The sequence below is a fragment of the Microsporum canis genome, genomic scaffold (assembly GCF_000151145.1).
Source record: "Microsporum canis CBS 113480 supercont1.9 genomic scaffold, whole genome shotgun sequence".
NCBI lineage: Eukaryota > Fungi > Ascomycota > Eurotiomycetes > Onygenales > Arthrodermataceae > Microsporum > Microsporum canis.
The window spans coordinates 359949-386295 of NW_003299161.1; the positions used below are offsets into that span (position 1 = coordinate 359949).

At 47.2% G+C, this 26347-nt stretch overlaps 8 protein-coding genes across 8 annotated transcripts; 5 read left to right on the top strand and 3 right to left on the bottom strand.

Annotated features, from left to right (window-relative positions):
- Positions 1-282: 282 nt before the first annotated feature.
- MCYG_08603 (asparagine synthase) lies at positions 283-2587 on the top strand (the record flags this gene model as incomplete). Its single annotated transcript, XM_002842726.1, has 6 exons — positions 283-448; positions 503-960; positions 1012-1095; positions 1158-1419; positions 1479-1670; positions 1728-2587. 6 exons carry the CDS (start codon positions 283-285, stop codon positions 2585-2587), a joined length of 2022 nt encoding a protein of 673 aa, XP_002842772.1.
- Positions 2588-3052: 465 nt separating this feature from the next.
- On the bottom strand, positions 3053-4183 carry MCYG_08604 (GA4 desaturase; the record flags this gene model as incomplete). The annotated part of the gene is made up of 1 exon (XM_002842727.1): positions 3053-4183. The coding sequence occupies one exon, from the start codon at positions 4181-4183 to the stop codon at positions 3053-3055; it is 1131 nt and encodes a 376-aa protein (XP_002842773.1).
- Positions 4184-4625: 442 nt separating this feature from the next.
- Positions 4626-5481, top strand: MCYG_08605 (short-chain dehydrogenase/reductase SDR; the record flags this gene model as incomplete). Its single annotated transcript, XM_002842728.1, has 2 exons — positions 4626-5400; positions 5465-5481. 2 exons carry the CDS (start codon positions 4626-4628, stop codon positions 5479-5481), a joined length of 792 nt encoding a protein of 263 aa, XP_002842774.1.
- A 78-nt stretch (positions 5482-5559) lies between these two features.
- MCYG_08606 (FAD binding domain-containing protein) lies at positions 5560-7264 on the bottom strand (the record flags this gene model as incomplete). The annotated part of the gene is made up of 4 exons (XM_002842729.1): positions 5560-6195; positions 6258-6652; positions 6714-6930; positions 7007-7264. 4 exons carry the CDS (start codon positions 7262-7264, stop codon positions 5560-5562), a joined length of 1506 nt encoding a protein of 501 aa, XP_002842775.1.
- A 629-nt stretch (positions 7265-7893) lies between these two features.
- Positions 7894-11689, bottom strand: MCYG_08607 (DNA-directed RNA polymerase I subunit RPA2; the record flags this gene model as incomplete). Its single annotated transcript, XM_002842730.1, has 2 exons — positions 7894-11127; positions 11192-11689. The coding sequence occupies 2 exons, from the start codon at positions 11687-11689 to the stop codon at positions 7894-7896; spliced, it is 3732 nt and encodes a 1243-aa protein (XP_002842776.1).
- Positions 11690-13400: 1711 nt separating this feature from the next.
- MCYG_08608 (Fum1p) lies at positions 13401-21931 on the top strand (the record flags this gene model as incomplete). The annotated part of the gene is made up of 14 exons (XM_002842731.1): positions 13401-13520; positions 13576-14084; positions 14162-14675; positions 14730-15909; positions 15962-18114; positions 18163-18328; positions 18413-18465; positions 18575-19432; positions 19575-19598; positions 19644-19925; positions 19978-20052; positions 20120-20460; positions 20512-20989; positions 21053-21931. 14 exons carry the CDS (start codon positions 13401-13403, stop codon positions 21929-21931), a joined length of 7632 nt encoding a protein of 2543 aa, XP_002842777.1.
- A 1258-nt stretch (positions 21932-23189) lies between these two features.
- MCYG_08609 (ADP-ribosylation factor) lies at positions 23190-23954 on the top strand (the record flags this gene model as incomplete). Its single annotated transcript, XM_002842732.1, has 4 exons — positions 23190-23240; positions 23316-23467; positions 23533-23604; positions 23681-23954. The coding sequence occupies 4 exons, from the start codon at positions 23190-23192 to the stop codon at positions 23952-23954; spliced, it is 549 nt and encodes a 182-aa protein (XP_002842778.1).
- Positions 23955-25077: 1123 nt separating this feature from the next.
- On the top strand, positions 25078-25681 carry MCYG_08610 (conserved hypothetical protein; the record flags this gene model as incomplete). The annotated part of the gene is made up of 3 exons (XM_002842733.1): positions 25078-25103; positions 25194-25310; positions 25378-25681. 3 exons carry the CDS (start codon positions 25078-25080, stop codon positions 25679-25681), a joined length of 447 nt encoding a protein of 148 aa, XP_002842779.1.
- Positions 25682-26347: the final 666 nt, after the last annotated feature.

Here is a 26347-nt window from a genome sequence, read left to right on the forward strand (position 1 = left end):
TGTTGTATACTATGGCTCCAGGGAGCCCAATATTGCGGTGAGTTTTTACTCTCGGGGGCGGCTCCCGGGCCGGACCGGCGGTAGGGCGGACGGGGAGTCGCCGGTAACTAGATAATGCTATATTGCCAATGTGACTATTCAGTAAATGATACATGGGACCTTCCACGTTACTACTGAATACAAGATGGATTCAACGCACCTTCAGATGTAGCTGATAATAAAAGATCAATATGCCTTCAATGTTTGATGTTGCGTTCACTCATCTTCTTCACTTTGACAATCATGTGTGGGATAAGCGCATTTCTAAGCCACGGAGAGCTGTACTCAGAGGAGCGGAGCAAAGGGCAAGACAAAAATTTAAAAATCGAGCTGGAGAATAGCTTGGATCTCGTCAGCCATCGAGGACCGGATGCTCGCGGGCGTTGGTTTAGTGATGATTACCAAGTTGGTAGGTCTCCTCAGCCCATCCACTATGAATAGATGTTTAGTCTTTTTGCAACAGGCCTTGGTCATGTTCGGTTATCAATAATCGATCTCAGCCCCAGTGGTAACCAGCCGTTTCATGATGAAAAGGGTGGCATTCATGCCGTTGTGAATGGTGAACTCTATGACCATGAACATTATCGAGCCCAATTAGCCAGCGAATTCGAGTTTGTGGGAAACAGTGACTGCGAAATTGTCATTGCATTATATAAACATTATGGCCTCTCTTTCATGTCTCATTTGAGGGGAGAGTTTGCCTTTGTGATATGGGATGCAAGCCGCCAGCGTCTCATAGCAGCCAGAGATCGATATGGAATAAAATCACTCTATTATACGGTGTTTCAAGGCAAGTTGTTGGTTGCAACAGAGATGAAGTCTTTCCTAGCATTCGGATTACAACCGGAGTGGTGTGTTAGAACATTGCGAGACCAGAGCTGGAGAGTGGAATCACGCACTTTCTTTAAAGGCGTGTACAGAGTGAGTTTATCAATGACAAATATGCCCATTCCACTGGTTAAAAGGTAATAGGTTCTCCCTGGGCATTATCTCATATGTCGGCGTAATGAGAGAGAAGAACAGAAACCATATTGGGATATTGAGTATCCCGATAAAGTTAAGAGCCACAATGCTTTCCCTAGGCATTTTCAACCCCACTAATGATCAATGCTCCTTAGTTTTCCCACGAGACGCGATCGGAAGACGAAATGGTGGAAGGGGTGAGGGAGCGTCTTCTAGAGGCTGTCAGAATCCGACTGAAGGCGGATGTTCCTGTAGCTGTCTACCTCAGTGGCGGGATAGATTCATCATCAGTTGCCGGCATGGTGGCCGAACTCATGAAACAGGGCACAAAGCTAGGCAGCGAGTCTTGCTCCGTCCCATCAAAAATGAAATGTTTCACCGTCCAGTTCGACGAAGATAGTGGTGCAGATGAGTCGGGTACATTCAGTCCCCCGCCGCCTGGCAAATACCGACCACCATCGCTAACAATTTTACAGAAATTGCCCAGCGCACGGCAAAATGGCTCGGTGTTGACATCCATTTTGTTAGGATGGATGAAGAGGCCCTCGTATCTCGCTTTGAGGACGCTGTTTGGAACAGTGAAATTCCTCTCCCTGATCTGAACGGAATGGGCAGGCTGGCATTGGCAGAGGCGGTCCACTCCCAGGGTATCAAGGTCGTGGTCACTGGTGCGTAATCCCTCTTAACGGATAACATAGTGGCATCTCTGATACCCTTTCTTCCAGGCGAGGGTTCTGATGAGCATTTCGGGGGCTACCTTGCCTTCCGGGCCGACTCTCTCAGTGAGCCCGATTATTCATGGCCGGCATTACAAATAGCCGATGCAGACCGTGAGGAAGCATTGCGTACGGCGGTTGAACAAATCACATATGGTATCTTCGGAGACTATAGCCCAGCCGTCCCGAGTGCGACGATGCGTATGCTGAGCCATAGTCACGTCACCAGCTCCATCGCAAGAGTCGGCAGTCTGCCATTCTCAGATGGCATAAAGTCCTACGGTGATGATATACCAGAGACCAGTCTCATAGAGGGTTTCAACGGGCGTGTCCGGGATAATATAACAAACCGGTGGCACCCACTCCATACCGCTCAGTACCTATTCATGAAGTCCTTTTTACCACATTTTATCTTGCGGTATAATGGAGACAATATCGATATGGTCCATCAAGTCGAAAGTCGTTGCCCGTTCCTTGACCATCATCTGACGGAATATGTTAACAATGTGCCACCAAGCCTCAAGATGAAATACAACGCGAGACAGAAATCCTTCCGTGAAAAGTACATCCTCCGAGAAGCAGTGAGACCATACGTCACCGATGAGGTCTACAATATCAGCAAAAAGGCTTACATGGGTCCAAGGAGATTCAAGCTGGGCGGACCGCTGCACCGAAAGATCAGCCATCTAGTCACCAAGGAAAATGTAAGAAACCTGGGCTTTCTCGACTGGAATGATACAGAAGAGGCTGTGGAGAGAGCTTTTAGCCAGCAGGAACCCTTAGCACTCCGCCGTGCGATCACCGTTGCTCAATTTGTTGTTCTCGGGCAGCGATTCGGAGTCAAGCCAGCAGGTGTCTTGCCCAACTAAATCGTCTCCTTGTTAGAAGATTTTGTGTCATATTTAGATAACGATAGTTAACAACAGATGAAGGTAATACAAGCTAAGTACGAGCATTCGAACGCAGCATTAAAGTATTGTTGATATCAAACGTTGACGTTTGATGTTGATAAACTCGTTCGTCGTCGCCGTGTCTGATATCTGACTAAGCAGAACGATGTGGAGTATAACTTATATGTCATGATTTATCATACTCTGATTGGTCCATCTTGGCTTTATACAACATGACCATGATAAATCATCTGCTCTCTATTATTCTGCTTATATAATATTCAATACCTCGATATAAAACCGTTACGAGATGCTTCAAACAGACAAAAGTCCATGTCAAAATGATAGTCTAGCCTTTTATTAGTTCAAAAACTTCGTCGCCCAAATATTTCCATCTATCTAGCACTAAGATATACAAAATGTATATGTTGATCTTTGGGGTTCTCACCAGAATGCAGCACACCTTACCTCGATACTCTCTCGAGGCTCAGCTTCCACATCCTGGTCGTCCAGCTCGACTGCACTATGGATAGCTCCCCCAACGCCCAGGTCAGACATCTTGTCAACTCCTTCCTGAGGCGCTCTTGCATGTGCCTCCATCTTGTTGTCAAACAGTTGAATCATCAGGACCTCAGAGGGTTGTTGCTCTGAGATAAAGTGCCAGTCATGCGCCTTTTGCTCCTTGTCCCGAGGCCCGTAAGCTAGGTAGCTCTGCGACTGGTACATTCCTTTATCCTCATAGAATACGGAATCAACTATGCGCGACAGATGAGCAGGGATACGATGGTCCATGGGTTCAAGCTGACTAGCAGGCGCGTAGTCTGATTCAGGAAAGGAAGCGCAGGACGATAGAGCAAGAGGATCACGGCGGACGGTTTTTAGGGGCCGCCATATGGAGAAGAGCGCGAATCGAGGTATCTCGCCATAATAGTCCTTGAGGTCATCCCATTGCACACCGGATTCGAGCCGTCGGTTCTCCGCATCGATCAGTTGCTCGGCCGCGCAAGCAACTTCGAGATGATACTTTCGAATATGGTACCTTGCACCCCTCGGAGACAGATCCAGATGCACTTTGGGAGCAGGACATATACCGTCTGTCGTCGAATTTCCAAAAATAGGCGGAAATAACGCAGGTATGGCTTTGTCCGAGCTTCCGCCGTTTTCTGCTGTTTGCGGAGCAGAAGCTGGGTCGCTTTCTTTGTATACTCCGCTCCGAATCACAGCTGCTGATATCACGACCTTCTTACATCCCGTCACCCGTTGAACAAGCGCCTGTACCTCCGGGAAGTAAATCTCACGAAGCAGTTGCTCATCATTCCAACTTGCTCGGCCATAGGGAGCTACATGTAGAGCCGAGAGGTGTCGGCGAGCGGTGAATCCGTGGACTGACAGCTTGTATGGCGACTCATCTCCGAGGTCTAGAGAGGGCCTCAAGTCCGTCAAAGGCAATGTTAGTACATCACCAAACTCGGAGAGAGGTGGTAGCAGATACGCTCCTTTCCTCGGAGTTGGTTTGGTCCCCCTGGTCAAGTACCGGAATTTCCCCCTGTGAGCAGCCGGCGCAACAGTATCCATTGCGGTAGCGATGATGGTCTCACGAGCCCTGTCTCCATGGGGCTGCCGGGCATTTTATGTTGGAGCCATACAGTAGCGGTCTGCCCCAAAGGGACGGTGTTATATCCAGATACCGCAGAGTGTCATACAGCTGCTCTACCCGCGTTATCCGGACAGTCTATACATATGCAGATAGCATACACTCTATCAATACGAGGCTGCTAGGATTATTCTAGTTCGGCCCGCGTGTGGACAAGAGAATTTTCTTTGATCCCTTTGCATAACGTCACTAATATCGAGTCAAAGCATGCAATGTAGAGATATATAAATTGCAGTAATATTGAATCCCAACCCCCGAGACTCCCCTGTTGAAGCCCTCGAATCAATTGTGTCATGCTAGACATTTTCAGAGTACACCATATACGACCATCCCACCATTATCATTTCAACTCTGCCTAACTAAATGGCCCGTATCCTGATAACAGGCTCGACGGATGGTTTTGGCCTTGAAACTGCTCGCCAGCTCGTCCAGCGTAACCACACCGTCTATCTCCATGCCCGCAACCAACAGCGTGCAGAGGATGCCAGGAAAAAATGCCCTGGAGCCGCCGGTGTGCTGATTGCAGACCTTACCAGCATGGCAGAGACCCGCAGACTAGCAGAAGAAACAAACAAGATTGGTCTCTTTGACGCCGTCATCCTCAATGCTGGACTGCTCTACGGCCCCTTTCGCAAGACACCAGACACAGGAGTGCCAGCCATGGTCTTCATCAACCTTCTCGCGCCGTATATTCTCGCCTCTCTTATCAGGCAACCCAAGCGTCTTATCTTCATCTCCTCCATCCTACACAAAGAAGCCAATACGGATGTGGCGGATATCTTCTGGTTTGAGCGTGGGGAGAAGGAATTCAAGGATTTCTCAGCATATTGCGATTCGAAGTTTCATGTCCTGCTTCTATCTAAGGCTGTGGCAAGGCGGCTCAAGGGCACTTCAGTCACAGCTGTGCATCCTGGATATGTTTCGACCAAGCTTGCAGGTCCAGGTGGTTTCAATAAACTAGAGGATGGCGTCGAGACATATGTCATGCTGGCTGAAGGTGACTACGACCAGAATCTCACTGGTGTCTATTTCGAACCCAAGAGGCAGATGGCTAAACCGCTAGAAGTGACGGAGGACGAAAACTTACAAGAGATCGTCGTCAAGGCCTGCGAGGATGTGACAGGCCTTAAGCTGGCACGTATCTAGATTTAGTACTGTTATTATCATATGGGTGTTCTTGTTAATTAGAAAACTAAATTTAGAGGGAATGGAAATATAATAGTTGGCCACGGCTTAATGTGTGTACCATTCTTTGTCTTGATATTATTAATAGTCCATTGATAACGAGTTATTGTATCTAAGCAATTGGCGCATAGAAGCTGAACATCCCATTAGGGTCATATTTCTTCTTCAGGCTCTGCAACCGGTTTTGTCTCCAGCTCTCACTACCATACCACTCCGTGGGCCCCTCATCACCATACGCATAGTTGACATACGCCCGCATATGCTCACGTCCAGACCCTCTATGCAAAATCTCTCGGATATTTTTACCAAGCGTAGCAGCCTTCTTGTCCAGCTCAGGACCGTCAGGCATGTAACTGATTAAGGGTGCAGCGAGGATATTTTGATCACGGAAGGCAAACGCAGTGCTGCTAGAATCGATGGACTTTACCCCTTCGGTCGAGTATCCGTCAAATGTAACCAGGGAGTTATTGAAGATGGAAGAGCCCCGGACACCCTCGGCAAAAGCCTCATACGCTCTCTTCTGCGCGGCCACGTCATATGTCTCGAGATAGATGGGAAACCGGGGGTTCATAGCTCCGTTTTTCTTGCAAGGCTCGGAAGTCGTAGTGATGCCAGCCCATTTGGCCAGGTCAGTATAGCTGCCGCTATGGGGTTCTATAGCTATAGGTCCCATTGAGTGGAAGGGAGCAGTATAGGCAGAGTCCACGGCCTTAACACCTTCTTGGATGATCAAAACTTGGATAATGGGCTAGAGGTAGCCGTTACCAATCGTCACGGAAAGCAATGTTAAAAGGATATGGATAGACTCACGTTGTTGGCGTCTGCATCGGGTTTGTTGAACCAGTACGACCAGCTAATAACATCAGTAGGCTGGGTACCATTCTTGAGCAGATATTTATTGACGGCCTCGTAGACTCTCTCAACCTTGTCACCACTAAAGGTGATAATCTCAATAGCCCAATTCCTATGCTCAATATCGAAAACCTTAGAGGTGACGGAGGTAACGATGCCGAAATTATGGCCAGCACCTTTTATAGCCCACCAGAGCTCAGAGTCAGAGTTCAATGTGACTAAAGTGCCGTTCGCAAGCACCATGTTAATTGACTCAAACTGGTCAGCGATAAGCCCGTGGTGGCCCTGAAGCCAACCGTGGCCGCCACCCAAAGCAGGGCCTAAGTAACTAACACATTCACAAGCACCAGTAACTAATTACATCCAATTAGTACAGGCTCTATTGTTCTCTATACTTCCAAGGATTAAACTTACCCGTCTGTTTTCCAGCATCCCAGAGCGTGTCGGTCACCAGTTTAGACTTAGTTCCTGCAGCAATTGTAACAGTCTTGCCATCGTTGGCCACATCTACACTACTGAGTTGATCCAAGTAGATCTCAACACCGCTAGTCATCTTCCCTAGCGTGGTGATTGCTCCGTGAGCAGCATTGTAAGCCAGGAAAGGCATGTTCTTCATGCCAGCGAATTTCACCTTTGCAGTGGTATTAGCGTGGCCGTGGTAAGAGAAAAGAAAGATATATCATAGAGGCATATAAAACAAAGCTTACAGTCTCGACAACATCATTCTCAGTGCCGGGAACAACAACAATGTCCACGGTAGGTATCTCCAGATTCGACCAACGAGAAGTAGCCTCGTCGAACTTATCTGAGCCTGGGTAGTAGATCTTTGCGGAGCTAGAAAGTCTCCTACTGAACACCTTGAAATCCATATCGCGAGGCCAGGAAAGGCTTTGGGCGGCAGTCAGGCCCTGGTAAGCCGAGACAGCAGCCCACACGGCCATCACAGTAGTCACTTGAAGACGCATTTGGCTGAAGAGTTCAAGTTCAAATAACAGTGGGTAAAGATATTTGTAAGAAGATGGGAAATAGAAAACCTAGGACAAGGGCCTGGTCCAAAATCTGGAGAGAAGGAGGGTTCTGATGAAGTATTACTTCACGGGTAGAGCGCAGGTGTTATAACTGGATCCTCTAGATGGACGCTGAGCTCCAAATCTCAGGATCGGCCAGTCTCAAATGCAGCATGAACACAGTACTGCATGGGGAGATGCGCAGATGGCTTAGCCAACAATGGCACGGCGGACGGGGAACGGGCCGCGCTGGCCGTTGAGTCATTATGCCATTCCATGCCGGAGATTTGGAGGATCAAATGTATAAACTGTTGTGAGGATATAGAGGTACTGCGTTGGATCTTCGGGTTGGTAAGGCTGAAAGCGAAGCTGGATAATTTAGATAAGTTGGTAGGAAGAAAAATAACTATGCAGCAATCAATCGAAATATTACGTCAAATCACAGTTGCAGGAGAGAAGTGTGTGATAGCATGAACTGTGATGGATTGTATAAAACCGTCTATCGTCCTTGATATAGGGCCGGCCATCTCCTATGCCTAAAAACCAAGAAGTGTAGAAATAAACAAAAAGAAATTAAACAAAAATGATCAGTTATCGACGTGGAATCTCATCTTGACACCCATGGCAGCAAGCTCGACGTCGAGATATTTTAATACACCAGGCACAGCAACCACTGTTGTGTCACTGCCACCCACATATCTCTTACCAGATCCATCTTCCCATACTTCTGCCCTGGGATCGTCAAAGACTGCCTCCCGCGCGCATCGTCGACATCGTACAATACCAGCCAGACCGCCGAGAGCGCTGACTCCACTAAGCGGTTTAGCAATTGCATCTGCTGTAGATTGGACCACAGCTTCCATGGCAGGATTTTTATGCGGTGATAGGAGCTGAGAAACAGCCACTTGAGTGGATATAAAGGAGCCGCATGTTCGACATATCCAAGCACGCTGAGAATCGGAGCAGTTCATTAAGCGATCCTGTAGTAAGAATGCAGCACCGTGGGCTAGGAGAGCGTCACGTTCCATCTCACCAACACGGATACCACCTCCCTTAGCACGACCCTTAACGGGCTGCCCAGTGAGCGCGTTCACTGGACCAGTAGTACGGACTTGGAACTTATCGTTAACCATGTGTCGAAGACGCTGGTAGTAGACAACCCCAATGTAGATGTCGGCCGCGAATTCTCGGCCGGTGATTCCAGAATACATAGGCTCATTTCCGTGGAAGTTATAGCCTGCCTTCTGTAGTTGTTTGCCAAAATAATCTCCCGCCGTGTCCTCTTCAGAGAACTGGAAAGGGGTGGAATCTTGGGCAAGGCCATGCAGCGAACCGGCTTTTCCAGCCAGTGACTCGACAAACATACCAATTGTCATTCGAGAGGGGAAAGCATGTGGGTTAATGATGACATCAGGCTGGATTCCGGACTCAGAGAATGGCATGTCGGTCGACGGCCAGAGTTGGGACAAAACACCCTTTTGTCCGTGACGGGAAGAGAACTTGTCACCAATCACTGGTCGACGGGGGACCCTATATTTGATGCTGACGGCCTGGCACACTTCGTTGCCGGTCTCTGCTCCAAGGATTCTGACACTGTCGACATATCCTTCTTCCCCGTCTTTGTATTTAAGGAAGTGCGTCTGTTTGTCCACGTTGACATATGTGTCTGTCGCCGGGTCATATTGGACAGTGTGCCATGCACCAACTAAGCTTCCTTCACTGACCTTCGCTCCAATATGTGGTAAGCCATCTTCATCCAGCTGGGCTTTCCACTCGGCCTTAATTAGACCTCCTGGTGCAAATCCAAATAACTTGGTTATTGACCTTTTAGATGCCCCTCGCCCGCGTGATTCTTTGTCATCCAACGCATATACTTTCGTTTTGTAAATGGTTCCATAACCAAATCCGCGTTCGTGAGAAGATTTGTTTATTATCATGGCGTCGTCCATATCATAGCCAGTATATGAAATGACGGCAACGACAGCATTCATGCCGTTGGGGAAATTATCTAGCCCATAGGCATTGTATAGCGGTGGTCTGACAACCGGTGTCTGCCCAGTTTGTAGTCGGTAGAGTTTGTTGTCAGTTCTGTAATCGATAGCTGTGCCAGGAGTTCCCATTGCTTGTTTACCCATCTGGCACTGGTACATGTTACGTGGGGACTGATTGAAGTCGGAAAATGGGGTCATGTTGGCGAGGATGGATAGAATGTGAGTAGGGTCGAACTCAATGTGGGTAGAAATTCCATTCCTAATATCGGAAGCAATGCAAGCAATTTCCATGTAAGGTTGCTCGAACGGGCCGACATAATCTAGCTTGTCCAGTGGAAGATATCTGACCGGTCGATACATGCGGGCGGCTTCGGAAAACATGTAGACTCCTGGGTATTGGCCACCACTGGAGCTTGGAACATAGCCAATTTCAAGCTCTACAGGAATATGCTTATGTCCTTGGACCTTCCAGTATCGCAGGGTATCGGCAATAGCACGAGATTGTTTTGGTGTACAGTATCCAAGAATTTTTCCATTTAGCTGGACTGGGATACTTTCTTCGGTTGAGCATGAAGATTCCGATGTCACTCCAAGTCCAGCAAGAACCCCAGGCACACCAGAGACATCCAGGTTTGAGGTTGATATCAAACATTTATGTGCCAGATGATTTAGCAAACCGCAAGGACTTCCATCAGGAGTATGAACAGGGCAAAGAAATCCCCAGCTTTCCGGTAACAGTTTTCGTACAGTTGTTGTTTTCAGCTGCGCGAAGAAGCTTCCTCTGTGAATCATTCGGAAATGGCTGATGAATCGGTAAAAGTTGATCTTTTCTGCCATTACGGTATAGCCTGACGGCTGCTGCAAATCGAGCCCAGTAGGGCTGACCAAGTTTCCTGTTGATAGGAAGTATTCCAGGGCACCACCGATATTCTCATTTGTCCGGCCGATTACCTTTGCAAGGAATTCCCTTTCGAATTTAGGGTCCGTAAATTTGGTATCTTGATTTCTCATCCTCCAGTCCCGAACAATGGGACCTACAGATTTTAACCATTCCTCTAGTCTTTCTTTTAATAGCATACCGTACAAATATCCTCCAAGCAGTACTTCCTGGTTCGAGATTGCATCAGGATTGTCAGGTGCGCAATCACCAGCGACAAGGGTATATAGCTTTCGTATCATAAACAAAATCATGTTAAATTTGTCGTTATCCTGAGACTCGGTAACGTTTTGGTTACCAAGATGGGGTAAGACGATCTTCCGTAGAAATTCAGTGCCGACATCCTCATCTGGGACATCCTCCGGCATTCCAAGGACAAATCTGAACTTAGAGCCCAAGTATGCCCTGCACTTTGACCGAGAATGGACACCATACGCCTTGTAGGTCCTCAGAAGCAGCTCCACACGGTCAGTAACAAAAGTATTCTCAATACCCAAAGAGTCTTCCCGGCCAACTAATCGCTCGAAAATCTCACGGTCATTGGTCTCAATCAGTGCCTTCAGGACCATCATCACGGGCACAAGATATTCGTTCTTTCTCCAAGAAAACCGAAGAGTGACGTTCCCATCACTGAGGTAATGAAGTACATTTGTCTGCGAGGTCTGATCTGGCCTGACGGAACGAATTTGAATACCGAATTTGGTATATGCTGAGCCACGCTTCTGGAAAGAGTTTCGAATGATTGCAGTTGGAAAGTTTCTTTTTCCAACAATCAACATTCGGATGAGTTTCTCGTTTCCGTTCACCACAAAATAACCGCCTAGTTCTTCTGATTCCTCTTTGCGCTCGACAAGTTGGGACGGGGTAGCCTTTTCAAGGTGGCACCGATTGGACTAGAGGCCAGTTAGTTCATTTATATCAGTTGATGTATACCGTTTAAGTTAGAACTAAACATACCCGTAACATAATTGGAACTTGGCCCAGTTCCCGAACGGACTCCTTCCACTCTCCATTGTTTACTCTGTATTCTAACCTTGCTCTTAATTTCCCTCTATAGGTTGCATGTCTTTCACGGCACTCAGACGGGTAAATTTCTCGATTGCGTGTGCTATATTTATTCGAGGCTGGGAGAACTGCTTTCTCCAAGAATAGCTCCGTTATCCGCACGCTAAGTCTGTTTCTCTTCGGTGTTCTTCTTCCCTCTTCTCGTCGCGCGGCTTTTTCTTCTGGTGTCTCGGGGTTTCCGTCAATAAAGGACTTGACTCCGATATCCTTTAGAGCGGCCTCCATAACCTTGCCGTCCTCAAACAAGGCATTGAAGGAGTCGATGTGCGGGCGGATGGCAGCAGCTAGCGCAGGATATGCTGTTTTATCCTTTGGAGGGTGTCGAAAGAGACGCTCACGCCGAAGAGTGTCATATTCAACGGACCAGACGGCGTCACTCTGTCCCCCCATTGCGGTGGTATTATTGTTTTTATGCGCGAAATAGGGACTGGGCCAAATAAGAGCTACAATTCCATAGTTGAGCGTAAAAATACAAGGTTCAATTGGATTGTAAGAGGGAAGAAATATTGCTGAACCGCATCAGTATGGGCTGTGTTGTTGTGCTGGTGTTGCAGAAGCTCGCCGTCGCCAATGTGAATTTTTTTTTTTTTTGATAACTTTTGTAAAATTAAGGTTTGATGTGATGTCTTATCATCACGTGGAGATAACTGCGAAAATGGTCATATCCAATGCTGCTTTAGCACTTATCACCCAAAGAATACCGCTGCTTTAATAATCATTAGGTAACGCCAGTTTAATCGAAAAAAGGTTAGCCGTATATGACTAATCAACCTTATATGGACTTTGCTTTTTTTCGCTTTTGGCGACGACGACGACAACGTTAAGCATGCCAACTCTGCCAGCTTTCTCTCTGCTATATTAACGTTCATATTTAACGGCAATTACTATGCAGCGGTGATTGACATATTATGAACAAGAATCTACTCACAGTTCTTTGCGGAATCGAACACGTCAAAAATAAACTGAAAACGATGATTGATATAGTTGTTGGGAGAAATTGAAATGCGAACCACACTACACGCAATAGTGCAGAGTCAATTTGGAAGCCCACGTCGGATTTGGGAGATCCTATTCACCGATGAATGGTAGATTGATTATTTGCTGATCCTCGTCTCAAGGCCATCAGCAAGGAACATCCTAAGTCTTGTCGTCGAAATCATGCCCATAGCTGCAAACATGAGTAGTTTACAAACTCGATGCTTTATTGTACTATGTAGGTTTCATAATACTAATACAGAATAGTGGTTGACTTGCGCTTCATATACAGGATCCCTACCAAGCTATTTTGCTAAGTAGCTCACCACTCCATGATTCGATCCGTTAACAGGGCTTTGCTGGCTGATGCGTCGTGTTATACTTGCATGCCCTGGCTGATGCTCCAATACGTGTTTTCGAGTGGAACTCATCATCTATTTACGTTACTCATTGCCCAATTTGCTACTTGAAAGTTAACAGTTCTTAATTGAACTGATACCCATCATGTCAAGCTGCTACGCCCTCTTTCACGCTAGTTATTTGATGCCGCGGTTTTGAAAAATTTACAAGCCAAGACGAAGCATCCCCCGCAGGTGGAATCTGAGCGAACCTCTCATGGTCATCCCCATCCGCCATGGGCGCTGTGTGTTAGTTGTTACTACATAGTACTCCTTATGTTCTCAAAATATTGTCAAGCCACCCAAAACTGTGGACAGGCTTATGGCCATTGCGAGGAAAATGACCGAGCTACTTATATCTGACAAACGGGCGTCAAATGAGAGATGGACACGGTTATCAAAGGTTTGGTGCTATGTACCCCGTCTAGAAATTTGCTTTTTGTTCGATTCCAGCTACTAGCGAATACTACACAGCTATGCATATTTATTTTTTGTGGCCATTTGAATAACACTTATCTTCTATAGCTGATGAGGTATATCTTATCTGATATATCCTGAGTTGAACATCAGTCTGGGCATGGGCATTCCAACGTGGTCTCATATAAAGTGTGCTTTTTTGAATAACAAAGTCACTTTATGAATATTTGCGTTAATTTCGCTGCGGCTTTACAATTCGTCGTCAACCTTCGCCCTCTCATACTCAATTGATAGTTCATAACAATAACGAGATGGCAATTCAAAGTGAGAGCACGGTGGTAACCGAACCACGACCGCCAGCAATCCCTAACCAGCGCGAAATTGGTTTGAAAGAGTTACAGAGGTCATCCTCCAGCGTGTCTGAGAAAGATGTAGGTGATCACACTCCTTTTAATGAACTCAAAGGCCAATTTTATTGCATTCTAGGTAAATACAAAGGGCGAAGGCTTACCTCCTATCGCAATTGTGGGCATGGCCTTGAGATTACCTGGGGGTGTGAAGTCTCCTGATGAACTTTGGAAGTTCTTGATTGAAAAGAAGAGCGGGGTTTGCGAGGTTCCTGGAACTCGGTATACTGTCGATTCGTTCTACAGTAATCAGAAAGCCCACTGTGTCAAAACTCGGCATGGGTATTATTTGCAGGAAGATCCGGCCTGCTTCGATGCGCCATTCTTCTCCATCAACAGCGATGAGGCTGCACAAATGGACCCACAACAACGTAAACTCATGGAGGTCTTTTGGGAATGCTTGGAGAGCGCAGGTGAAACCGATTGGAAAGGTAAAAATATTGGATGTTATGTCGGAGTGTATGGTGAAGATTGGTTAGATCTTGCCAGTAAAGATCCTCAATATACGACCCGTTATCATATTCTGGGTACAGGACAATTTGCTCTATCAAACAGGTTATCTTGGGAGTATGATTTTCGGGGACCAAGGTATGCATGATACTCTCTTCGCCTTGTGCTTTTTCCGATCCCTTTCCTTCTCTGTACACTAACGCTGTATATTGCAGTATGACCATACAAACTGGCTGCTCCGCATCCTTGGTTGGTTTGCACGAAGCCTGCCAGGATATTCATTCTGGCGAATGCTGCTCAGCCATTGTTGCGGGTACCAACTTAATATTTGCACCTACGATGACGACAACAATGTCTGATAATACTGTCATGTCCCCATCTGGAACTTGTAAAACTTTTGATGGAAAAGCTGATGGGTACGGCCGAGCCGAAACGATAAATGCACTCTACATAAAGACTCTAGATGATGCTCTCCAGAATAATGACCCTATCAGAGGCATTATACGTGCAACTTCAATCAATTTTGATGGTAGGACGCCCACTATTACTACCCCCGGGTCTGAATCTCAGGAATCTCTTGTCCGAAGAGCCTACCAAAGAGCGGGAATCAAGGATATCAGTCAGACAGGGTTCTTCGAATGCCACGGAACTGGAACAGTTGCAGGAGATACTGTCGAGGTATCTGTCGTTGCCAAACTATTTGAAGGGAAAGGCGTGGTAATCGGCGGAGTTAGAAGACCCATCTCCATGGCCATTGCATGAAACATTACTAATTGTATATAGGTAAAACCAAATGTCGGTCATGGGGAAGGTGCTTCAGGTATTACTAGTGTTATCAAAGGAATTATGTCCCTGGAGCATGATACAATCCCCCCAAACATTTTGTTCGAGTCCCCAAATCCAAATATTCCGTTCAAGGAGGCTAAGCTTCAAGTACCGTTGGATCCTATGCCCTGGCCAGAGAATCGAAGCAAACGAGTTAGCGTCAACAGTTTTGGTGTTGGTGGCGCCAATGCACATGCCATATTAGAGTCTGCCGCTTCGTTTTGCAAGGCCAAGGAAGATTCGAGTTCTGCGCAATGTGACGGCCCTCAGCTCCTAACTGTATCTGCAAAGAATACAGATAGCCTAAAGGAGCGAATTAAGACGGTGACCCAATACATCAATGATGACTTGCATAAGCTCCATGACCTAGCGTATACGCTTGGGGTACGGCGAGAGCACCTATCGCATCGTTCTTTCATCATAGCACATCCAAACCAGCCAGTTGATGCCACGGGGTTCCAGAGTGGTCAAGACAAGTCCCTCAGCTTAACCTTCGTCTTCACAGGGCAAGGTGCTCAATGGCCAGGTATGGGAATAGACTTGATACATTATTTCCCGGAAGCTAGGAAAGATATTCAAGCAATGGACAAGGTCCTCCAGGGTTTGCCCGATGGTCCCGATTGGTCCTTAGAAGGTAAACCTTCTGCCGTGGAAATAATGACATGCGTTTCACTAACTGTTCTTCTAGAGGAACTTCTTAAAGCTGGCGATAATAGTAAGGTCAATGAGGCAGAATTTTCCCAACCTCTCTGCACAGCTCTTCAAGTTGCACTTGTCAATATCCTCTATAGATGGGGTATCAAACCATCATCTGTAGTTGGCCATTCCAGTGGGGAGATTACGGCTTCCTACGCTGCTGGGGCGATTACTTCTAAATCAGCTATAATTATCGCATACTATCGTGGCAAGGTAACAAAGGGTTTGTCTAAGAAGGGTGCCATGGCAGCAGTTGGCTTGGGAAGGGACCAAGTCACCCCATACTTAGGAGATGGAGTTGTTATCGCTTGTGAAAACAGTCCCTCTAGTGTGACGCTATCAGGAGAAGCGGCTACCGTTGACAATATAATACGATCAATCAAAAGCGACTTACCAGATGTATTTTGCAGGCAACTCCGAGTGTCTGTTGCATACCACTCTCGTAAGTTTCTGCATTTTATTAAAGAACTATTCCAGCTAACTATGTTAATTAGATCACATGAGCGAACTCGGATCGTCGTATGAATCATCGATATCTGGTTTAATCAAATATAATGAGAATATGTTACCGTTATTCTCTACTGTTACTTCCAAAACTATCACCAAGCCATGTGATCTCGATGCTGCCTATTGGCGCAGTAACCTAGAATCCCCGGTATTATTTTCTACTGCCATCCAGGACATCCTGCGAGAAGCCCCGAGAACTGCTTTCCTCGAAGTCGGACCCCATGGTGCACTCTCGGGGCCTCTCCGCCAAATATTCCAAGGGGCGAATCTCAAGTCAGCACCAGTTTATATTTCTACCCTTGACCGCAATAACACTGATTCTCGATCACAACTTTTATTCACTGCTGGCTCTGCGCACGTCTGTGGGATCTCCGTTAGCCTACAGTCGATAAACGGAAAAGGCAATACCCTAGGCAATATTCCTCCCTACCATTGGCAACATAGTCAGACGTACTGGTATGCGAGCCGCTTAACGCACGACTGGAGATTTCGAGCATACCCTCACCATGAACTTCTTGGCAGTCGAGTAGTCGAGGCTTCGGATATAGAACCATCCTGGAGAAACATCTTGCGTTTAGATGATGTACCATGGCTTGTTGACCACGCTCTTCAAGGCAATGTTATATTTCCTGCTACTGGGTATATTTCAATGGTGGGAGAAGCAATTTGTCAACTCTATCCTCGTCCTGACGCAAAAGACTATTCAATAAGAAACTTCATCATCAAATCTCCCCTCCTTTTGAAAGAAAAGAGGGAAGCAGAAATAATTACGGCTTTCCGGCCTGTTAAAATCACAGATATCGTTGATTCAGAATGGTATTCTTTCACAATTATGGCTCATGACGGATCTGACTGGACAAAACACTGCCAGGGAGAAGTAAGAGCTGGCTCCGAAAACCCGCCTAAAGGGTATAAAATCCAAAGCCATTCCCGAGCTGTCAACGTCGATACATGCTACAAAGTTGTGGGCAGACTTGGGTTCAGCTACGGGCCTCGTTTCCGGCGCTTCAAGGATATATCCGTTCATCCAACAGAAGGAAGAACCTCTGCAACTATACTTGGGGTCCAGGAACGGGCTTTAAGCAGGTATACTCTCCATCCAGCAACCATGGATCATGTTTTACAACTATGGCCCATCGCCATCGGAAAAGGCCTCCAACGTCTCTTTCATCTTGTAATTCCTGCATCATTTGGAGACATTTACGTGCGAGGTAGCGCACCTGAGATGCGTTCTGAAGCTCTTTTTACCCGTAATCAAGTTGGAGCGTGGGTGGGACAAGCTATCATGATGGCAGGCGATGAGCTTATACTAAGCTTTAGCAATACTACTGGTTTCCCTGTAGAAGGATTCGACAAGCTAGGATTCCCCAACGCCTCTCTGTGTTCGCAGATAAGGTGGGCTCCTGATATCGATTTGCTACCTTCTCAGAATTTACTTTCAAGCCCGTCAGCAGCAGAATGCTACCGTGAAATAGCTGGAGATGTGAGGCAGCTGGCTGTCCTATATATTCTGGAAACTGCGAATAGACTTGTCGATGTCACGCCCAAATCCCCGTTCTTAATTAAATGGAGAAACTGGATCATTACGAAAGCTTCAAGCCTTTGCCAGAATGCAGATACGTTATTCCCGGAAGCGCAAGACTGGATTGTAATGGGCTCAGAAGCACGTAAAACCGTTATCAGTACCATATCCTCGCGATATGCTGATGAGAAAGGGCATCGTTCTATTCCGTTCGAGTGCATGCAACACATTTATGAGAGCTGTGAAGGGTTTGGGAGGGAGGATGTCGTCCCAGACGGAACTCTTGATATCCTGAAGAAATATTGGGCAGTACTTCAATCACACTGTGACTGGGGCCACTTTCTAACACTCCTAGGCCATTCAAACCCATGTACGCGAGTTTTAGAAATAGGTGCAGGGACAGGGAGTGCAACTCGGGCCGTGCTGCAGCACTTACAATCCCCCGAAGGTGCACGACTATACTCACAATATATCTTCACTGATGCTTCTGAAAGCGTTATAGCTGAGGCCAAAGTGATGTTCCCTAATGGAGTTGAGCATAAGATACTAGACATAACCAAAGACCCTGTAGAACAGGGTTTTGGGCTCCATAGTTTTGATTTGATCATTGCTTCAAATGTCAGTATACAGCCGAAATCAACCAAACATGGACTAATTTAAACATAGGTTCTTCACTCTACATCTCATTTACAAGAAACTCTCAGAAATATACACAAATTACTTGCGCATAATGGTCGATTTTTACTTCATGAGTTACAGCCAGGTATGTCAATTCTACCAGAACCCGCAAACACTCTCCAGTATCAAGATTTCCTGGGGATTCTTATGGAGGGTATGGACGTATTGCCATTTTTCATAACGGCACACTTAATGGTGCACCAACGTTGTTTTCATGGAGTACCTCCATGTAACTCAGCCAAAATAAGGGAAACGAGCAAAACTCCACTGTCAAATAGTGGACAACTTTGTGTATGTTTACTGACGCACCGATAGGAGTATTGTCTACTAGCTATATTACCGTACGTGAAAACCCTTTCATAATCACTAGTCAACTGCTTGGTAACTGACAAGTCGATAGGGATTGTTGTCTGACTGGCAAACAAGCGAAGAAGAGGATAGACTTGAACAACCATACTTGTCTCCAGAGAGATGGGATCAGGAACTTCGTGCAGCCGGTTTTACCGGGAATGAAACGATAAGTTACGACTTCGACATGCCCAACCAGACAGCGTTCACCATACTATCGAGTCTCGCGCCTACACTAATCAGTCGAAATGATATTACGCTGTTGGCTGATGATTCCACTAGCCCATGGGCTAAAGAACTTGCATCTAACCTTTGCGAACAGGGTTACAACGTGCATTGGGGCTCACTAAACCAAGCTCCCCCCGCTAACCACTGTATTGTTTCTTTGTTAGATCTGGATGGACCCTATCTCCATACTGTATCTGAGCAGCGTTACTCTGCCCTTCACGCGTATCTCATGGAAATGGACAATTCCAAAATGATGTGGGTAACGAAGACTAGCCAACTTACCTGCGGAGACCCTCGTTTTGGGTTGATTTTTGGACTCGCCCGGACACTGAGACAGGAGATGGCTCTCGACATTTCTACCTTTGAAACAGACATTTTCGACAGTGTGGCACTAAATGCATTAATAGATGTCCTTACGAAGGTTGAAAAATCTAGGGCTTTCTCTGAAAATGATCTTGAATATGAATTCAGCTTTCACTGTGGTACCATATATACTGGTCGGTGCCACTGGGCCTCGCCTCAGAGTCAGATGCCAATCGAGCCTTTAAAGGAACAGCCACGGAAACTAGAAATTGGGTCTCTTGGGTCGGTAGATACACTTCGCTGGGCGCCCTTCGATACCGAAGAGTTGACGGGAACCGATGTCGAGATCGACATGCATTACCTTGGGCTGAACTTTAGGGTAATGACATTGTGCCATTCCGCCACAGTGTGGACACTACAATAATTTCCTGGGGTCTTCTATATTTTAGTCAATGAGCTAGATAATGCCACAGCTATCAGCCGGTACAGCTAGACATCTCTGCTACCTTGACAAAATATAGGCATTCATTCAGGAACTTGCGGTGGTGATCTCCTTCCTTTTTGATACAGTTGGCTAACTAAGATTATAGGACGTTATGGTAGCAATGGGGCTATTTGGAAACCCCGAAGAATTCGGCATAGAAGGTAGCGGCGTTGTTCGCCAGGTAGCACCCGGAGCCACTGGCTTCAAACCAGGGGACAGAGTTTTTGTGCTAGCTACGGGCGCCTTTAGATCTAGAGTTGTGAAGCCAGCACACATGGTTACTCACATCCCAGATGATATAACACTAGAGGATGCAGCAACAATGCCTTGCGTGTATTTCACGACCATCTTATGCCTAGAGACCCTAGCACATGTCAAGGAAGGCGAGGTAAGTAGTTGTCAAGACTGCAGGCGTTGCAGATGCTAACAGCTTAGTACAGTCCGTGTTGATTCATTCAGCCTGTGGCGGAGTTGGTCAAGCGGCAATCCGAGTCTGCAAAGTTCTAGGTGCAGAGGTATATATCTCACAAAGGCCTATTTTGGCTAGTTACTTCTTTCTAACTAGCTCTACGTGCTCTCTAGATTTTTGCCACCGTTGGTACCGAGGAGAAAGTTCAGTATCTTATGGACCATTTTGATATCCCTCGTCATCGTATATTTAACTCCCGAAGTGCAGATTTCTTGCCTGATGTCATGCGCGAGACAAATGGAAGAGGCGTTGATGTTGTGTTAAATTCACTTGCAGGAAAATTACTACACGCTTCATGGCAGTGCGTTGCGCCGTTTGGCAGGATGATTGAACTTGGAAAGCGGGACTTTTTAAGTAACGGGCATTTGAACATGGCGCCCTTTTTAGAAAACCGTTCATTTATTGGATTTGATTTAGGGCAACGGCACGCGCTGGATGCTGAAACCTGCGAGGAGTAAGTGGGCAGCCCTAGTTATTAGAATACCCCATCTAACCTTCAAAACAGAACGTCAAGAAGATACCGGTGGTGGTACGATCAGAAGAGAATAAGCCCCATTCGGCCAGTCAAGGTCTACGATGCCGCTGAAGTTGTGGATGCCTACCGATATATGCAGCAAGGATCTCATATGGGCAAGATCCTAATCCGAATACCCCAGGACTTCACGGCCTCCCCATTTACAGGTGTAAAGGCGCCGATTGTGTTCTCTCCAGATGTCTCATACCTTCTAGTCGGGGGGCTGGGAGGGCTTGGTCGTTCAATCTCCTCTTGGATGGTGGAACAAGGTGCCCGCTATCTGGTGTATCTATCACGGTCCGCAGGGCAATCGGAAAGGGACCAGGCATTTATGCAAGAGCTCAAAGATCAGGGTTGCCATGCAGTCTGTATTGCTGGCAGTGTAGTGGACCTAGCAGATGTGAAATCTGCCATTGCCCAGTGCCCTAAGCCTATTTCCGGCGTTATTCAACTGTCCACCGTTCTCAAAGTCGGTCCTCCTAATTCGTATCCTCAGATTTGAAACAGGCTAACGGTTTGCGTACCATATTAGGATCGTACCTTTAGTAAGATGTCTTATGAAGAATGGGAGACATGTCTGGAAACCAAGGTTCAAGGGACCTGGAACCTACACAATGCGCTGACAAACGAAAAGCTGGACTTTTTCGTCAGTTTCGGTTCCGTATCCAGCGTCTGTGGGAATATAGGGCAGGCCAACTATGCCGCTGCCAACGGGTTTCTAACCAGCTTCACTCAGTACCGCCGTCGGCTAGGGCTGCCTGCTTCCGTTCTTGAGCTAGGCATGGTGGACGAGGTCGGCATGGCAAGCAGTAACGAGGCGGCTCTACAGAATGCCCGTTCCTCCTCACTACGGCTGGTATACGAGGATGAACTGATCGAGGGTCTACGACTGGCCATTCATCAGTGCCGCAGACCCCCTTCACCAGACTCGATGATGTCTAGTTCCTGCATCATCGGGCTGGGAAACACGAAGCCGTTGTCTGACCCTGGCGTCCGCCCCCTGTGGGCGAGAGATGCACGCTTTGCGCTCTACTCGAACATTGAGTCCAAAGGTGTAGGTACTGGCCAGACGGAAAACAACGAGATCAAGACCTTGCTCTCTAGGATCGGACAGAACCCAGCATACCTGAAGAGCCCGGAATCGAAAGCTATGATCTTCCGGGCAATGGGGAATATGATTATGCAGAACATGGCTCATACGCAAGGCATGGATGATGATGAGCTTGCCAAAGTTGCCATCGACTCACTGACGGCGATCGAGATCAGGAACTGGGTCCGGCGTAACATGGGTCTGGAGGTCAGTCTGGTCGAGATCGGGAAGGCTGGAGCCATTGGCAAGCTGGCGGTAACAGTTCACGAGCTGATGATGGCCAAATATGGGATCAACGGAGAAGCCCCTGCTGTCGACTAGGTATTCATTCTAGGCTTGACACGAGTACCTCTTTTGGCCATGCCATGTCAACGGACCTTTAGCGGTGACAAGCCATGTATCAGTATGACGGCCCTCACAGTCCCATAATTAGTTCATCCAGTTAACCAGTCAACTGTGCTCTGTGTCTGATATTCCATGGATACCGCAGGATGCATATGCAATGCAACGCAACGCCGTGAGGTTCACATCCATACATACGTACGACACGAATCGAGATCTAGGCCAGAGGCTCATCTTTTCCCCCCCTTTCCATACACATGTGTACATAAGTAGATGTCATGGAGTGTAGATGGTTCTACCAAGTAGATGTAGAGTAACCGTGGCTGTCCTATGAACGGTAACTAATCAGTATCTATTGGTCATCCTATTACCTCATAGCTCGCACTTCCTTACGGCATGTTAATAAATATCACAAGTATTATTATAACTATCGAATTAACGACTCCAGGTTTTTCATCTCGAGGGTGTCAAAAGACGGACCTGAGTGTGTCAAAGAAGCAGCCTGCCAGCTACTTTATACGCACATAAACTACATTATATTACAACTAGCTGCAGCCGACTTGCATCTCACATCGACCTTTCTTTTCTCCATCTATATTTCCATCCGTCACTTAAGAACTATTAACTAAATATTCTATTATTTGGGACTTTGTTTTTTCTTTTTCTTCGTCTTCCTCATCTTTCGGAATTCACCACCTTGGAACGATATCTCTCTTCGCCTGCATCAACTTGACTACAAAACCAAGGAATAATAACTTACAGAGTACAGCTACGCCGGTAACGTCTGCCTGCTGCATTATCTCCTGCTAGGCCTGCAGAGAGAGTAGAATTCAGCCGCCTGTCACGCCCTCTAATTTGAATAGGTCGAAAGAAAGAAAGGGAAAAAAAGGCCCTATCTGGCGGCCGGTCTAACGGCTTCAGCTGCGTCTACTTGTCTTATTCTGTCTTGCCTTCTCCATCTCGCCTCGGCTAGATCACACGCCCGCACAGAGAGACCTGGGAAAGACTAAGAGAGAGAGAGAGGCGCTGGTGTACGGTGTACGGTGACGGCGTGCGGTGTGCAGCCTGGCAAGGTCGAGATCAAAGAAGCAGACATGATGCAGGGCTTCTTCCGGAGTATATATGACTGGCTGTTGAGGATGTTCTGGTATGCTGTTCGGTTTCCGACGAGAGAAGGACGAACTTGGTAGTCTTTTGAGGCTGACGAGGTTTCAGGGCGACGGAGATGGACGTGACGATGGTGGGCTTGCAGAACGCAGGAAAGTCGTCTCTGCTGCGAGTGCTGGCGGTAAGTAGGCTTGTTGATGAAGATGTCGACACTTGAACGGAGCGTCCTGCTGACTGTCTGTGTGAAACGGATTAGGGAGGAGAGTTCACTGTCGAGTATGTGCTGGGTGGCGAATATCGTGTGTTTTTTTATCTTGGACTGACCAGGAACTTGGAAAAAAACAGTTCTATACCCACCATCGGCTTCAACACCAAACGGGTGCAAAAGGGCCACGTAACTCTAAAATGGTGAGTCTGCTCTTTCGTCCGACGGCGGCAGTAGACGGTGATGATAGACTAACATATACCAACAGCTGGGATCTGGGTGGTCAACCTCGCTTCCGACCTATGTGGGAGCGATACTGTCGAGGTGTCAACGCCATCGTGTAAGCTGATCTTCCGCTGGTAAAAGAGAGAAAGAGAAGAAGAAGAAGCATACGAGACCAGGCTAACGAGAGGTAGATACATCGTGGATGCGGCGGACAAGCAGAGCCTGGCGGCGTCGACGGACGAGCTGCACGACCTGGTGAGCAAGCCGACGCTGGAAGGGATCCCGCTGCTGGTGCTGGGCAACAAGTCCGACCTGCCGGACGTGCTCTCCGTCGACGAGCTGATCGATGCGATGGAGCTGAAGAGCATAACGAAGCGGGAGGTGAGCTGCTACGGCATCAGCGCAAAGGAAGAGACCAACCTCGACGCCGTCCTGCGGTGGCTCATCGCCCGGTCGAGCCGGTGATCTCTCGTCATGTTCTCTTCTTCTTCGCCTCTTCTTCCGTTTAATGTCTTTCGGAGCATGCTGTGTGTAATACTAATCAAGTCTACAGTTCTTTTTTTTTTCTTTCTACGGCCTTCTTTTCTTCGTCTTCTCTTCTTGTTCTTCTTGTTTATCAAGAAGTTCTTTTTCGATGCGTTGGCTCTGCATATCACAGCCAGCCAATGAGAATGAAGTTTTAATCATGGTACTTCGTCACAGTAAACATTTGATACTAGAAGCTGATAGAGGATATTGCATGGTATTGTTGATGGTATATATTGGTGTAGGGGACTAGAAGTTGCATCCAGACGCCTCCTGATATAGATACAGCGAGAGTTGAGCCTGGAAAGATATCCCAGAAGAGAGACAAGGACAACAGGCTGCCCCTGCAGAAGCCATGGCCATGACGTGCACCGGAAGAAACCCCAGACAGCTGGGGTTGCCCATGGTCTCGTTGAGCAGCTATGGCAACCCCAGCCTCTGCATCGACGCAACCATCATCAGGGTAACAAATCAACACTACTCCTGATGTAGTAAGTTGTTACAAGTTGTTGCAAGTCTATATATGGGCCTTTGCCGCGTAGTTATAGACACTTCATACCACTTCTATACGGCTTCTGCTACATCTGCTACATCTACATACAAGACATAAATATAAGTATTACGTAACATTCCACCTTCGAGATCGACACGTGACTGAATGCGGCTCTTATCCTTACTAATCAGTGGCTTAGTCGTTTAGTCATCTTTGCAGGGCGCAGCTTTTCTTCTCTTTTCTTCTCTCCTTTCTTCTCTCTTCTCTTTCTTCTCTATATAACTTCTCTATCGTCTGCATCCCTATATACATCCATCATCCATCATCCGTACATCTATATCTATATCTGCATCTTACATCTATATCTACATCTGCATCTGCATCATCACGTGACGCCAAGACCGCAACTGACTTGTTTTCCGTTTTCGGCCTTGAAGTGACTTTTTCGTCTTTTTCCAACGTCGAAAAGAAAAGAAAAGGTTGAATATTCAATATCGAGGATTCATATCGAGACCGCAGGGAGAGCAGGAAAGCAGAGGGCAGAGCAAGGGATCTAATTGAGCCGGGAAGATGGGCGTCATCGCAGAGAGATACTTGTAAGTTGCCTCTTCTACCCTGTGTGTACATGTGTATATGCAGAGAGAGAAAACAAGAAACATCAGGCTAACTGGCGGCGCGCGCAACAGTTCGAGTGGCTACTACGACGACGGCTACTACTACTACTCGCCCTGGGATCGCTGGGGACGCTGGGTAGTCCTCGCCGTCATCATCGTCGGCGCCTTTTTCATCTTTCTCCTCTTTTCGTCAGTCGCCCTGGTGGTCCCTCTCATGACGATATAGATATATGCATGTATGCTAACCGGAGAACAGGTGCATATCTGCCCGCCGCCGCCGTCGCCAGGGTCTGCGGCCTCTAAGGGGTACGGGATGGGCAGGGATGGGCCAGCACTACCCTCAGTATGGCCAGCAGCAGCAGCAGTATCCCCAGCAGTACCCTCAACAGCAACAGTACCCTCAGCAGTATCCTCCGCAGCAAAGTGGCGTTTCCAGCCCTCCTCCTCCTCCTCAGTACGGCGCTGCCCAGGATTACTACGCACCCCAGCAGACCGGAGTAGAGTTGCAGCAGCCTCCCAACGCCTATGGACAGACGTACCCCGGCCAAAAGGCTTCTTGAACCTCTTGAATCCCCCCCTTTTTTTTTTGCCCTTTGCTTTCGCTTCCCTATGCTGTAATTGTCATGTCATGTCTTATGCTGTATACCTATCTATATATCCCCTTTCTCTCTCCCGTATTAATTCGATAATGCCAATCCTCGTTTCTCTCTTTCATCATGCCTTGTGGCGCATGCTTACTTCTCGTACGTAATGTTTCCCCTCGTAGCGTTTGACAAGACCGGATAAAAAAAAACCTTGCAAGCTTAGCGCATGAAAATTCGTTACTTTATATCCGTTGTATCTTCATCATCGCATGTTCTGCCAAATATATACTGTCTAATGGTAATATTCCAAGTCACTCGTTGATCGCCTCGACCTGCCCGGCTCGTGATATCTTGTTGCGGGTGCGACTCCAAGCCTTCTTTTTATCATCGCCAACCAACCACCAACCACAACGCCAACCAAGGGACTCGACAGTCACTCGTTCAGCCTTTCAAGAATTGAGTCGCCAGTCGAAAAGATCATATATCACAGTCTCTCTTTCTCCCCTGTTTGATGTTCGAGAGGGAGGGGGGAAGCTCATGCCGTCGCCTTTGCTCTACATTCAAGCCAGCCGCAGTTATACAGCCATTGCTATTATAGCCCACCAATAGCCTGCGATAAATTGATAGATCGATATCGATAGG